The sequence below is a fragment of the Anopheles moucheti genome, chromosome 2 (assembly GCF_943734755.1).
Source record: "Anopheles moucheti chromosome 2, idAnoMoucSN_F20_07, whole genome shotgun sequence".
Classification (NCBI taxonomy): domain Eukaryota; kingdom Metazoa; phylum Arthropoda; class Insecta; order Diptera; family Culicidae; genus Anopheles; species Anopheles moucheti.
In genome coordinates, this window is record NC_069140.1 from 32,942,341 (window position 1) to 32,955,856 (window position 13,516).

The window sequence follows — 13,516 nt, forward strand, 5'->3', positions numbered from 1 at the left end:
CGCCGCAAAGACATTACAGATAATTTCTTTTTAGTTAAATTAATACAATATCCCAGAGAAAATGTGAATATTTATATGAAATAAGAAAAAATTATAATCACTCACCAGATATTCAACCAACAAGAAAAATCCACAATTCACTATTGTCACAATTTCCACACAAACACTTGTACATAACAGGCACTTACAAATATCACTTCTTATTTAACCAACATCACGTGTTAGGATACAACAAATCCTAAATTTAGAGAGATTGTGCTTTCCTACAAGCCAATTTATCGTAATTGCATCGCCAGGGATTTGATAGTTGCGAACCACAGCATTCATCATCTACAAAATACGAACAATAGAGCTGACATTAAAAGTTATAAATTTTATAAGAGGCGCTAATACTCACTGTTATAATGTAGATTACGACGGACGCTTCGTACTGAGGTTGGCTTGAACGTATCTTCCGATAGATGTACCAAAGTCCCAACAAAGAGGTACTAACGAACACATTCGATCGTGATCAACCCGGTCATAACTAATTCGTACCCCACTGCTGTATGTACGCATTGTAAAACTATATCCCGCGAACAAAGAAGGTTAGAGTCGAAAAAATGTATAAGCATAGAACACAACAACACTGGCCACATATGATGGGGACACTGCGATGATATTCCGACCGAACTGAAACATATTTCACAGTGACCTAGATCGAGTTTTCGATTGCCTACGCCGAAATAACCGTACACGATCTCCAATAAGACGAAAACTTTTCCAGTTTATAAACAAATGTTGCGAAACTAAAACGGGCTACAGCACTAGAGTGTTTTGTTTTGTTTTCTGTAGGGACCACGCGCAAAAACGATAAGTAATTTGACAGCTCGATCTAGTGCGCGGATGACAGCCAGGGGTGCTCAATGCAAAACAAGATCACGCTGGAGCGTGACGCTTGGAATTTTCATTAAATTTATTTAAATATGTAGTCATATTTAATGTTAGAGTAATTTCATTAAAAACTAATTAAAAGTATGTTATAACAGTGTTAACGAATTTATTAAAATAAATCTTATTTTTCTCTTTGATCCAATTCGATCCTATTGTCTAAAATTAATTAAGATTAAATATTACATTAAACAACTTTGAAGATCTTAATCACCAAATTTATTTTTCGAGAATTTTTTTAAATTATAAATTCTTTATTGTTTATGTTATCTTGTTCACTTTCGATTCGCTGTTACCTCAAATATCGGAATAAAGCAATACTCTGTTTATTGTATCACTCTTTTCATTTATATTATCGATTTTCCAAACGTCTGGACCATTTTGAAGGACGTTTTTTGCCATCAGAAAACTCTTGTTAAGCGTTTACCCGTGTGTTGATGTGTGTATCCCGCTGCCAGCAAATAGTTTCGCTCCCGTCACGATCTCCCCGTGAGCTGGTTCAGTTCGTTTCGCTATTTTTTCCTTCTTCCCTGTGCCCTTTCAACCCTTCGCGAAGCTTTCAATCATAACCTTCAACGACGGACGCAAACATACACACACACGCACGCGAACCGGGAAACCTCCCGCCGGAGTACATATGCAAATTGTCAACCGGCCCGTATAGAAGCCTGTCGGCCTCCAGGATCTAACGGCTGGCTGGTGTGGATGGGCTGCGAGCGTTTGAGGTAGTATGATGCGACTACCTGCCAGCACTGCCGGCAGCCGTTGAAGGACGGGACCACACCATTCGCCGTAGTCGTGCCAACCGTGGCGACCCGATTCTGACAAACCTTTTTTAATTAGAGCAGCTCGCGTACGGGGAAAAGGCCACCCGTCCATCATTCGCCGGCCGCGCACATTATTGGCGTGTGACGCAATTGCATTTGCAACGGGGTAGGGAAATGACAAGCCGGCAATCCGGCACAAGGGTTAACGGATGGCGCCGGCCGTGGTAAAGCAGTTTTAAATTTGATACTCTTTTCAGCGCACGAATGTGCTCTACACTTTGTTATCCGACAGGGATTCTGCAGCCAGGGTACAGGTAGATGATGATTTAAGGACGTCGTAATGCGAATGCCGCCGCAACCTTAGAGAAGGGGTGAGTGTATAAAATTTAAATTTTTAATGCACTACCACATAAATAAAAGCAACGGACAAGCAGTCCCAGTAGCACCAGTCGTCATTCGATCGTACTTCAAGGCAGACAAGATCTGGAAATGAGAAAACCGTCCGAAACCCATCAATTCTCGGCTTTTGGCTAGCTTAAGCAGCTTTTGGACTAGCGTTGGTCGTTCAGCAATGTGCGTTGATTAATCACAAATGAGCCACCATTGTTCTGGTTCTTTTCGTACAAAAGCATAGCTAACATGAGGTTCGAACCGGTAAGAAATCAACCATTCTGACGGCATTTGTTCAAATTTGATTGTCAAATTTTGAAAAATTTAAGAAGAAAACGAGAGCTTTTTCTCCTTATAACATTTCTCTGCATGTTTTTAAACATTTATCGACTTATTGGGACATCGTAATTTGGGACTTACAATGGGTAATTCCAGTTACCTACAGTTGTACCGTTCTATATGAAAGCTGTATATTCATTTCTGACGCATATTTAGCAGTACTGGGACATAGTTAATACGATTCTTCATTAAAATCCCGTATCGCTTGCATAAATCCAATCGCGTCCAAAAACCATTAAATCCTGTTAGTCTTGCAAACACGTGTTTTACCAGTCACGTTTTAAATTGACCCAACGATGGTAAATTTGAATCTTCTGTTATTTCGAACATGGTTTTTCGGTGTACCATTCGAATTTGTAGTTCATTTCCACGAAACTCATCACAACACAAAGAAAAATGGGCGTCGTTTGTGACTGTGTTCGGAGCGCTCAGTGGGCGGGTCTAAATTTTCGGTCGTTCATTTCGAAATGAACATTTTGTTCGAAGTTACAGGCGGTACAAAATTTGGATGACGGCGCACCGGAAAAATGTTACAAAAATATTTGTTCCTTCCTTTAATTAAAAGTAATTACGCGAATAATATTCATCATGTTCGGCGAAGATATTATGCATGTGTAGTTCATTCAAGTAATACCTATCGTACACTCTTGAAAACGAAAATGTAAAACATAAATTAATCCCAGAAGTAACTGATATTACTCTTAGCGTAAATCAGGTAAAGCGATTATATTGCTTTTATAGCCATCTGGTGATTTGATCATTTGAAACTTTTCAATAATCCAATTTGCCGCGCTTTTTCATACATTCATTGCGCATGTGTGAATTTCAAATGATAACGTTGAACGTAACTGATATTTCATTGCCGTAAATGATACATTTCTCAATACGTTTTTAAAGAAACCCTCATACAGTTTTCAAACCTTTCTGTTTATTTCTCTATTGCATTAAATGTGATGTTTGTACATTATGCCATTTTGTATTCCTCGCGAATGATGGTAAGTTCATTAAATATGTATGTAAAATCTCTGGTAAGGTTACGGTATTTAAAATATTTATAAAGCTCAATCGCTTCGTTATAAGGTATTTTTTTATGAAACCGCAACTACATCGTCATATTAGTGTAATTAACGTTCCGTTTTTACTGATGATCCGCTGAGGAGATCTTTCTCATTATCCAAATGCAATCCTTAACTCACTTAGTATTTAAATATTCAGTTCTCTAAACCATAAAACAATCCTGATTCGATAAATATTTCACCCTCAAAAGCATTGTGCTTCGTACTTCCATGCGTTTTAAATTATTAAACTTACATTTTCCGTTCTATAATACAATCATTATATCAACTGGTCGTTTGCACAACAAACCGGGAAGTGCCTTTTACTGATGCCTTATCAAAGAAATGCTGCCAAATAATGTCATACATAAGACCTTGCTTCAGAATTTTTGAATTTCGTTTTCCACACATACTTCACTACTGTCTTTGGTGTTCTTTGGGTTTGCCATTGCCGTCGAGCTAGTGGCGGATGGTGCTTGTGACACACTGTGGCTCGTATGCTGAGGACGGCTTTGCTCGACGAACGTTTGGATTGCGCGATCTTCAGCCTGCTGTTCCGCTTGCATCCGTTTGAATTCTTCGATCTCGTAGCTGTACTTCGGTGTTGTAATGCCCAGGAACGAAGCGAGCCCTTCGCCGACATAATCACATCCGGCCAGCACGGTGTTTCCCAGCTTGCACGTCTTGTAACGCATCCATTCGCCCCAGTTCAGTTTAGACTAAAACAACAAAAAAACAATAATTAGTAAATTATAGCATCCCTATTCTTGTCCTGATGCTGGAAAAATTCCTAATGGATAAAATAATTATTTAAATAGGGTAAAAATAACATGTCGCTGTAAATGTTCACACATCCTAGTATGCTCTGAATTCATCACAAAGCCCTTGCAACCACAGTGACAGCGGTGTCAAGGTCTGAATAAATAAACAACGGTTGCTATGAAAAAATGACTCCCAAAAACGGTGCTTCCCTGGGATCACCTTTTACGGTGGCACAATTGACACCGAAATTCACTGTTTCAATCGGCTTACCTCATCCACCGTGATTGGGTCCGGTTTATCGACCTGATCCTCCTCATCGTCGCTAAACTCTTCCAACGTGCCATCGCTAAAATGCAACACCTTTTTTGGTGCCCGTACCCGCACCTCAACGTCCTTCTCGTTTTGAATAAACGTTTCCGATGGGTCTGATTTGTTCTTGAGCGGGATTTCCACTTTCGTCATGTTTGCTGCCACAGACTGTGTTCGTTTCGACTAAGCTGGGCAATTTATGAACAAATTTTAAGCACTTCCGACCGATTACAATGACGCACAATGCAGAGAAATGATGCTTTTATGCTACGCAATTTTCACTTTGTTCGTTTGTTGTCACAACAAAATAAGGCAGCAAACGGCAGGGGCACTCTGCTCGCTTTATCCGTGTCCTTCCACGAATAATCGGAATTGCTTCAATGTTCAGTGTTGCCAAATAGCTCGAATTGGCAACTTTGTTTTTAAAAAATATGTTTTTTGCAGTTATGTTTATCATTTTTGTATTTATTTTAGCGATTGTACATCGTAGATAAGGTAAAGTATAATTAAGAAAAGCAGAACGATTCAAATATAAGCGTTGGTACCCGGCACGGTAAAGTCTTGCAACTTAACTCTGGTTGGGAAAAATCCGCGCTATCGCGCTTTCGACTTTTCAGATCATCGTCATTGCAGCTGTTCCTTCTTTCCTCTGGAATCAACTACAAAACACAACATTCCAGACACCCGTATAGGGAATATATCCTTCAACTAACCATTTTATTATACGCTGCACATATCCCTATTTACAGCCCACTCAAATCCCCGCCTCAGTTCTTCGCCGATGGTTGCGGGATGCGGAACTTGGACATTTCAATCTCAGCCTCAAAGTAGCTCGTTTGGTTGTAGCTAAAGTATTCCGGCACCTTGTACGTTCCGTTGCGTTCAGCACCCGGTCCAACCGGACCATCCTTTTTCAGCACACACCGCGAACTGAGCCCGGGGACATCTGCCACCGCTGGAGCCGCTGGTGCCGAAGGTCCTTTCGCTCCGCCTGATGAAGCTGGCTGGCTGTACCCTCTGGCCGCCACTAACTTTACGAGGATGTCGTTTTTCAGCAGAATTTGGCGGATCATCTCGGCAGCGCTTTTTCGCAACAGTGCGATGAACAAACAGCGACAGCAAATCGGAATCAAAACATTGATTATCCAATCGGACGTCGACGAACGAGGCTTGGATAGTGATAGAGTCGGCTGGACATTGCGGACAACATTTGCGGTACGAATATTGCCGATACTTTCATAAAATTTTAACAAATATAAAACAATTAAAACGAAGACGTATTAAAACTCCCTGAAATTGCAATTATTACCTTCATTTTTTTCCTTTTTGTGTATTAAATGCTGCATTTCTGTAAACATTTTTCAGGCTAAGGTGGTATATACACGAGTTCAATTTAGTAATAACATATGACCTGTTGTTGAGAGTAAGTTTGAAAAGTTAGAAATTGTAGTTCCAACTTCTCTATGAACTGTTAATTTTTTTAAAACCCACATAATAACCGGATCTAAGAAAACGTTGCGGAAACATTAGCTGTGAAAGCATATGAATGGAATGTTAAACTCATGGTGCAGAAACACTGTTGTTGCAAGAGGAACAAATCAATTTGTGTCTTGTCCAAATGATCTCGCAACATATCTAACCATCCGGGCATCTTGTATTGCCTCGCCAGCGGCATCAGAAAGTTCCTTATTTTATTTATAATATTCCTTTGCCCCTATAAAACACATCACACAATATGTATGTTGCCTTCACACAAATGTTGCTGCAACATTTTCACAGATTCGACCCTAACTCGAGTATCTCGTTTTCGTTGTTCAGATTCTAAGCTGCATATGACCATCTGATCAGTCAATAAAAATCATTTCACAGCCAAATTAAAGCACCAATTAAATTGTATTGTATAAATTAAGTTGATAACAATTTTGAAAAAATTAAAAGCAACTAGAAAAGTTCATAATGTTAGTTAGATTTCAATCATTCAATTCCGACAAATTAGAAAAGAAATCCAAAGCTAAAGAAGGTACGTCCACCGAATGATTTTCTTTATCCATTTCATATAGAACAGCCAGCCCTATTGCTGTTCGAACAAAAATAAGGGATAACGCATTTTTGCAATTTATTTTGTATTAAAGAAAAGAAAAAGGATATACTGAACTGAAAATCAGTTGCATATAGATTGAGGTATTAAGGTAGGAAAGATAAAATCATTAAAATTTGATACATTGTGTTTGCTGTCTATGCATTTAGTTGCAACGTTTATTACACTGGAACTCATTTAGATTTTTCCTTCTCGCATCTACATTAATCCTTCGTTCCGAGTGTGTTATTATTTATTTAGCTTTTCCTGGTTTATAAACAGACCTAATTAGCAAACCGTCTTCAAGCAAAACATGCGATGTGTCTGTTTGCTTTTCAATATTCTACTTTTCCACATGGTAGCTATGAAAATATTCTGCTCCCAGGGAAAGTGCGTTATTACACTCATTCCTAACGCGCTCGTACCGTTGAATGGCCGAAAAAAACCATTGAAACATTTTTACAAACCAAACATCCATGCACAGACAGTTTGGACATGTGAACTGTTTACACCCTTCTCTAAACCGTAAGCATGACGACGAACGAAGGTGATGATGATGATGATGATGATGGTGGGTGATGATGTCGTACGTCGCGTGGAAAATCCGATCGGTTTAAATTCGGTCTGTATTGCATTATTTATGCACGCGTTTCGGCCACAGTGAATGATAATCGGGGGATCAAGAAGGTTTGTGTCGGGTGGTTCATCAGTAAACGTGCTTCTCCTCACAGCTCGGTGCAACAAATTCGAATCCATCCATGTGCTAACAAATCATCCAGAGCAAGTGCGTAAAAAGGCAGTGTGTGTGTGTGCGTGTGTGTGTTTGGTGTTTATTGGTGTTTGTGAATCGTTTTTGATGACGATTTTTACGGCCCTTATCAGCTGTGCAGGAAGGATAAGAGCGCGCACGGTTCCTGTCTGGTGTATCAGTTCTCCAAAAGGTGTAAAACCATGTCCTCCGTCGGTGGTGATTGCGATGTGCTGGTGTTCGGCTCGTGCATAGTGGATTTCATAAGGTTTGTGCGTGCGGCTCGATCGTGGCCGATGGGCGAAAAGTTTAACGATCGTCCTGCTTTGTCCTTCATACCACACACTCTAGCTATGTGCCACGGTTGCCCAAGGTCGGAGAAACCCTACACGGTACCAGCTTCGCTACGGGCAATGGTGGAAAGGGTGCCAACCAATGTGTGGCCGCAGCACGCCTCGGCAGTCGAACCGCAATGATTGGCAAGCTGGGCGATGATCCGTGGGGTACCGCGTATCGCACTGCCCTGGCCGGCGAAGGTGTGAACGTGGAACAGGTGGATGTTGTCGCTGGCGAAAGCACCGGTATCGCGCAGATCAATGTGGCCGACAATGGGGATAATCAGATCGTAATAGTGACCGGCGCAAACAAACGTCTCGCACCGTCGGACGTTCTCGCCCGGCCGGTTCTGTTCGAGCGGGCACGCATTTTAATCTGCCAGCTGGAAACACCGATCGAAGGGACGATCGCCGCACTGAAGGCGTTCAAGGGCATCTCGATCGTTAATGCGGCACCGGCGGAAACGAATCTGCCCCACGCGCTGCTATCGCTTGCGACCATCTTCTGCGTGAACGAAACGGAAGCAGCCCTGCTAACGGACATACCGACCATACCCGACGTTCAGTAATGTCTTGCGGAAAATTTCCAGCAGTTCGGTGCAATCTGTTAACGAAACGCTGCAATTCCTTTTTGCAGACGTGCAAAATCGGCGGTACACAAGCTGCGGGACATGGGATGCAACACGGTCATCATAACGCTCGGCGAGAAGGGTGCAGTGTTTGCCCATTCCGATAGCCTCGCTGTGTATCACGTGCAGCCGGTGAAGGTGACCAAAGTCGTCGATACTACGGTAAGTGCGTGGGACGGAAGTCTCAACCAGATAATTCGCTCGTTTGGGCCAGTTTGTTTACCGTGTTCCGTCATCACAGGGTGCCGGTGATGCATTTATCGGTGCATTGGCCCACTTTGTTGCCAAGCATCCGGAAGCCGCGCTGGGCAATTGCATTGCGGCAGCTAATCGGGTGGCGGCATGGTCGGTTCAAAAGCCCGGCACACAGAGCAGCTTTCCACGGGCGGGTGACGTTGAGCTGCCGGCCGATTTAGCCACCCTGCGGGACCAGTGGGCATGTGTTTAACCACTTACGCGGTACAGTTTGTTGGCTATTTCTTTGCTTTTTATTCTTTTTATTTGAATCTATAGTCAGCTAACAAATTGAAAATATAAAAAAAGTATGTCCGTTCGATGATAATGAACTTCTCACCTCCCGGATTTGCAAATACATATACATATACCAAGGGATGCATTTTGTAGGGTTTCTTAAACATATTAGATAAAATGTTTCCTCCCGCTACTCATTACACAATAAGACTGCGTAGGTTTCACGTTCTCGCCGATTACGTGTCTATATCATATATCCAGAGGCCATTAGTCAATAGCAATCGTTCTTCTGATGGGAATATTGTTGTTGATCCGTTTTAAAATAGGCACAGCTAGTAACATCTCATAGCAGGATCGAACACCATGAAACAATTGGGAATTGTTTTAAAATTTATGTTGCATATAAGTGGGATCTGAAACGAGGAGAATTGGAAAGCTTGTTACATTCCATTGCAATTGATTGAACATTTAAATTTATATTGCTATTTTGCCATGCGTCCATCGACAAGGTTGATAGAGACAAAGATAATTGAAAAAAAATTATGTTTGATCCATGATGACAGTCAAGGTATATACATAATGTGTCCTTGTAGAAAAAAAAACTACAAACAATACGACGAAGGTGTTTAAATTTCGAAGAGTGTGGCGAAATTGTGCCAATTGCAATGTTAGAATTGAAAAAGTTAGCAATAGCTTTATGAAACGACTCAAATTGCTTTAATATATACATCATTCTACGTTCAAATGGTCGAAATGGAAAATATTTATTCACAATTACGATACGCTCCCAGGGGAGATTTTTGTGTCGCATTTCAAATCATTAATTTCTAACTGCTAAAACTTACTATTCAAAGCTGTACTAAAGCCTATCAACACATGCTTGAATTGCATTTGTTTTGTTAAAAAAAATTATACTAACGGATATTTACCTCAAACATTTGTACAAAACATAACAAATGTAAACAACGGTAGAAGAGATGTCCAATCGGCGATGCCCATACTACGAGGGCATATCACTTTACGCACGTTGTTTGCATGTCCCGGCGTCTATTGTTGTTCCCAGTTGTGTTTCATGCCCATTGCATACGGCGCACGGCGCGTATTTACATTATTACCGGATCCTTGTTGCCGGCGAACCGCTTGCTAGCAGCAGCAGCCGCAGCAGCCGCATTGGTTGCCTGCAGCCGCGCGGATGCCGGCAAATCGAGGCAACCGTTCTTAAGATCCACATAGTCGACAATTTTCAGCAACGTCTCGATATCTTCCACCGACTCCAGCCGGCTCGGTGCAGCCATGAGCTTGCAGATTTGCCCTTCTACGTTCAGCGTGTAGGTGTCGTTGCGGAAGGTGACAGAACGATCGAACTGCACGTTGAAGCGTCCCGGTGATGCAGCCTTGCGGCGGAACAATATCTTGTTCGGTTCGTAGTTGACTTTATCTTCCTCCTTTATGGTAAGGTCCTGTATCTGACCGCAGAACACTTCATCACCCTCGGCCGGTAGAACCTTGCGCCTTTCCACCACCGTGCGGAAACACCAGGCGGACGATGGCAGCTTGATATCGCCGGCGATATTGCCCAGGCCAATCATTGACAGCGCCAGACGGGGCGGTTTCATGGTGGAGTCGATGGATTTGGTTTGCAACACGTTCCATGTTTCGTAAACCGTTACACGCTTTTTCTTCGGATCCTGCGGCGAGCGCAAACTGTCCCGTACCATTGATTTTATGGCGCTTCCACCGCTGGCCAGCTTTTGTCCGAGGGTCGCCATCGAACCCGCCATCCCGATCGGCGATCGCTTGACGGGAGAGTTTTCATTCGAGGAAGACACGAGCTTCACGTTGTTGTCCGGATCGGATAGATCAATCGAATAGTGATTATCGCCCGAACCGCCGGACAGTTTCGAGCGGGGATGATTGTCGCCCAGCTTCATGGTCGCGTTCAATATTCGTGGCGGTTGCAACGACCGTCTCGGTGTGCCGACCGTTTTGCCCATGCTCATCCGGTTGCCTTGCGGGAAGCGTTTGCTATTCGGAGCACCGTAACTGCCGCTGTAGTTTTCATCCTGTTGGGAATTTTCCGACGGCCGTCCCCGTCCTCGTACCGATCCTACCGTAACCGTACGGGGGCTTTTGCTCGCGCTTACAATATTCTTCTGCAAGACATCCTCGAAGTCAACGATATCTTCTTCGGTAAGAGTTTCCGTAACGCCCCGGGTGGTACGCTTCGGTTTCAATTCTACTCTGTTACGTACCATCTCGCCCGATTCCCGAACACGCCTGCGTACCGCCTGCTGCAAGTGCTCCAGCGCAATGGGTCGCTTCCGCTCCAGGATGGACGCCACCAGCTGATTGTTCGTTTTTCCACCATCCTGCGAACGACCGCTCGACTGCATCTCCTCAAACTCGGACACGTCCTCCGAGTCGGGTTCATCCTCTTCCACCTTTCGCCGCAAGTCGGATGTACTTTTGGAATTCATTTTCATAATATCGTTCACGTTTACGATCGTGATCGTAGGTTTTGACGCTTTCACCTCGGGGAACGATCGGTTACCTTGCATTTTGTCTGGCTTGCTGGACTGCCCGGTAAGGTAAGCATCTTTTGGCGGGCGGCCCGGACCACGGTGCACGTTCTGGAATGAGGCGGATTTGTTTAATTGTTTGCCCTTGTACTCGCTGTTTTCATCCGACTCAATTTCTAGCGAACGACTCGATGCACTCACGCTCTTCACTCCGTACGAACGGCGCAACATTTTCGACTGTTGGGATTCTTGCTTGATCTCGTCCACCATTTCCGATGCTTTGCGCTTAGGGAGGGGCGTGCCGGAAGATGTTTTCATGCCCGGCAGCAACACTTTCCCACCGAATGGTGAAACCTTCTGCGGATATTTACGAGGCCTTCCCACCGGACGTTTGGCCTTTACCATTTGATGTGAGGGGGTCATCTTTTGCTCATCACTATATTCCGCAAAATCGGCCTCATCGTCGTATTCGTCTTCTTCGGTTGTACCTTCATTTTTGCTACCAACCGCACTTTTGTTAGCGACGCTGCTTCTTCGGTCTGAGATGGTGCTAGCTACATGCTTCTTTAAAGCAAGCGAACTGAACCTGTGAGGAGAGCGACTCACATGTTCCGAGCTGTCATTTGATCGGAGAGAATGTTCTTCCATCTCCATGTCGTCCATTTCGTCTTGATCGGCAGAATCTGTAAGCGAAAACCAAAAAAAAAATCATGAAGCAATCAAATGGTAAAAAACCCCTAATTCAACTAAATTCGAATGTTACCTGCATCATTGGAATCTACGGTCAAATTCAGCCTACGTCTTCCGTCATGAAACTGTGAAAGCAAATGGCGTGATTTGCTGATACTAATCGTCTTGTAGTCCATCTTTTTCAACACCTCCTTGCGAAGGTTTTTCGCTGGCTCAGTCCTCGGAGCGTCCAAATTTTTTGGTTTAGGCGGACGGCCCCGTTTCCTCGGTTGCCCGTCCGTGTGCGGCGTGGACGTAACTACCGATTTCCGGATGATCAAACCCGAATCTTCCGGATCATCGTTCTCTTCGTAGTCCACTATGTACTCATCACCGCTCATGTCATTATCGTCTATAGCGTTTCTCGTTGGTATGAGCATTTCATCGTTCATGTACTTTGGATTGGGCTTTATCGTACGGCGCGATCTACCCGCCGTTAAGGTTTCCGGAAGTTCTCTCGATTTCGAAACCACCACGGTTTCCTCGTCGATCCTCTTTTTCATTCTTGGCATTTTGTTGCGTTTGCCTGCCAAACAATCGGCCACTCGTACAATAGGCTGTAATGTATAGGGGGTGAACAAAACAAGGGCCCATTTAAGAAAACATTCCATCACTTCCGTCATCGAACATCCATCAGTATCGCGTCTCGGTACTGTATACCTTGGCACAACACTTGCGACTTACCTGAAATTTTTTATTTTTCGCGTACGCTAGGCTATAGAATGTACACAATAATTTGGCCCGGGATCTATTAGCCGAGCAAGGCTTAACTTCGTTTTTCTGCGACGGGTTACTCCGATGGATTGTTTTGTTTATCTTCTTTGCCACAGCAGCGGACCGTCGAGAAGTGACGGCGTACTTTGGTGAGCGCGTTCTGGCGCCGCTAGATGTCGTTTTCAGCCGTATTGTGAAAATGTTGTTCACCCTGTCCCAAAAGATTATCAATCAAGCAGGTTCGCGCGCGCGAATGTACACCACAAGCTATGTTCCTAATTACAACCTAGATTGCACCTGTTGTTGAACCGTATTCCTAAATACGCTACCGAACTCACTCGTAGACGGCCATGTTCCAAGCAAACTGATACAGAATTCAATAATTGTTCACCATCATCTAGGCTATCGCTTGCCAGGCCAAATTGGGACGAAATCAAGCGCTCGACTAGTGGGGCTTGCACCTAACTGCGTTTGTGTTCCCTTTATGATGGTACGGATTTTCAACAATTGTTTCCCACTCGCCAACGGTCAGCCAAAACTAAATGCACACTTTACGCACAAAACTAACGCTTCGATATTTGCTAAAGTTGACACTTTTTCAGATCAGTTTCTTCGACGTTGCGTGTGTCCAACAAGGTGTAGACAGCGAAAAGTGACGCTGTCAAGCTTGTGACGCCGTAAAAGCAATCCAAAATGGCGGATGGAGGGAAAATTTCTTTTCCGCAAGCGTTTATAGCGCCCC

At 43.5% G+C, this 13,516-nt stretch overlaps 4 protein-coding genes across 8 annotated transcripts; 1 reads left to right on the plus strand and 3 right to left on the minus strand.

Moving 5' to 3' along the window:
- Positions 1-3,356: 3,356 nt before the first annotated feature.
- Positions 3,357-4,828, minus strand: LOC128297545 (protein FAM177A1). The gene is made up of 2 exons (XM_053033215.1): positions 4,514-4,828; positions 3,357-4,200 (listed from the first exon to the last, which is right to left on the minus strand). The coding sequence occupies exons 1-2, from the start codon at positions 4,703-4,705 to the stop codon at positions 3,862-3,864; spliced, it is 531 nt and encodes a 176-aa protein (XP_052889175.1). The 5' UTR covers positions 4,706-4,828; the 3' UTR covers positions 3,357-3,861.
- Positions 4,829-5,118: 290 nt separating this feature from the next.
- LOC128298034 (uncharacterized) lies at positions 5,119-5,676 on the minus strand. The gene has a single exon (XM_053033764.1). It carries the CDS (start codon positions 5,623-5,625, stop codon positions 5,320-5,322), a length of 306 nt encoding a protein of 101 aa, XP_052889724.1. The 5' UTR covers positions 5,626-5,676; the 3' UTR covers positions 5,119-5,319.
- Positions 5,677-7,208: 1,532 nt separating this feature from the next.
- LOC128299466 (ribokinase) lies at positions 7,209-13,497 on the plus strand. 2 transcript variants are annotated; one of them, XM_053035446.1, is made up of 4 exons: positions 7,209-7,645; positions 7,729-8,277; positions 8,350-8,503; positions 13,362-13,497. In XM_053035446.1, exons 1-4 carry the CDS (start codon positions 7,581-7,583, stop codon positions 13,428-13,430), a joined length of 837 nt encoding a protein of 278 aa, XP_052891406.1. In that variant the 5' UTR covers positions 7,209-7,580; the 3' UTR covers positions 13,431-13,497. The 2 variants fall into 2 exon arrangements, with proteins under 2 accessions (XP_052891406.1, XP_052891405.1); XM_053035445.1 differs by lacking the exon at positions 13,362-13,497 and adding an exon at positions 8,583-8,849.
- Positions 9,089-13,386, minus strand: LOC128299464 (uncharacterized). 4 transcript variants are annotated; one of them, XM_053035443.1, is made up of 5 exons: positions 12,745-13,301; positions 12,095-12,617; positions 11,065-12,014; positions 9,742-10,965; positions 9,089-9,225 (listed from the first exon to the last, which is right to left on the minus strand). In XM_053035443.1, exons 2-4 carry the CDS (start codon positions 12,570-12,572, stop codon positions 9,916-9,918), a joined length of 2,478 nt encoding a protein of 825 aa, XP_052891403.1. In that variant the 5' UTR covers positions 12,573-12,617; positions 12,745-13,301; the 3' UTR covers positions 9,089-9,225; positions 9,742-9,915. The 4 variants fall into 4 exon arrangements, with proteins under 4 accessions (XP_052891403.1, XP_052891402.1, XP_052891400.1 ...); XM_053035442.1 differs by having other exon boundaries at positions 9,742-11,442; positions 11,533-12,014; positions 12,745-13,298; XM_053035440.1 differs by having other exon boundaries at positions 9,742-12,014; positions 12,745-13,296.
- Positions 13,498-13,516: the final 19 nt, after the last annotated feature.

What these genes read in the sequence shown, in the direction of transcription:
- LOC128297545 (XM_053033215.1), bottom strand. Translation starts at nt 4,705, where the DNA reads ATGACGAAAGTGGAAATCCCGCTCAAGAACAAATCAGACCCATCGGAA. An exon ending in ACCCAATCACGGTGGATGAG is followed by an intron (nt 4,201 to 4,513) that starts GTAAGCCGATTG and finishes TTGTTGTTTTAG; the next exon opens with TCTAAACTGAACTGGGGCGA.
- LOC128298034 (XM_053033764.1), bottom strand. Translation starts at nt 5,625, where the DNA reads ATGATCCGCCAAATTCTGCTGAAAAACGACATCCTCGTAAAGTTAGTG.
- LOC128299466 (XM_053035445.1), top strand. Translation starts at nt 7,581, where the DNA reads ATGTCCTCCGTCGGTGGTGATTGCGATGTGCTGGTGTTCGGCTCGTGC. An exon ending in CCGACCATACCCGACGTTCA is followed by an intron (nt 8,278 to 8,349) that starts GTAATGTCTTGC and finishes TCCTTTTTGCAG; the next exon opens with ACGTGCAAAATCGGCGGTAC. An exon ending in CCAAAGTCGTCGATACTACG is followed by an intron (nt 8,504 to 8,582) that starts GTAAGTGCGTGG and finishes CCGTCATCACAG; the next exon opens with GGTGCCGGTGATGCATTTAT.
- LOC128299464 (XM_053035440.1), bottom strand. Translation starts at nt 12,572, where the DNA reads ATGCCAAGAATGAAAAAGAGGATCGACGAGGAAACCGTGGTGGTTTCG. An exon ending in CGTAGATTCCAATGATGCAG is followed by an intron (nt 12,015 to 12,094) that starts GTAACATTCGAA and finishes TTTCGCTTACAG; the next exon opens with ATTCTGCCGATCAAGACGAA.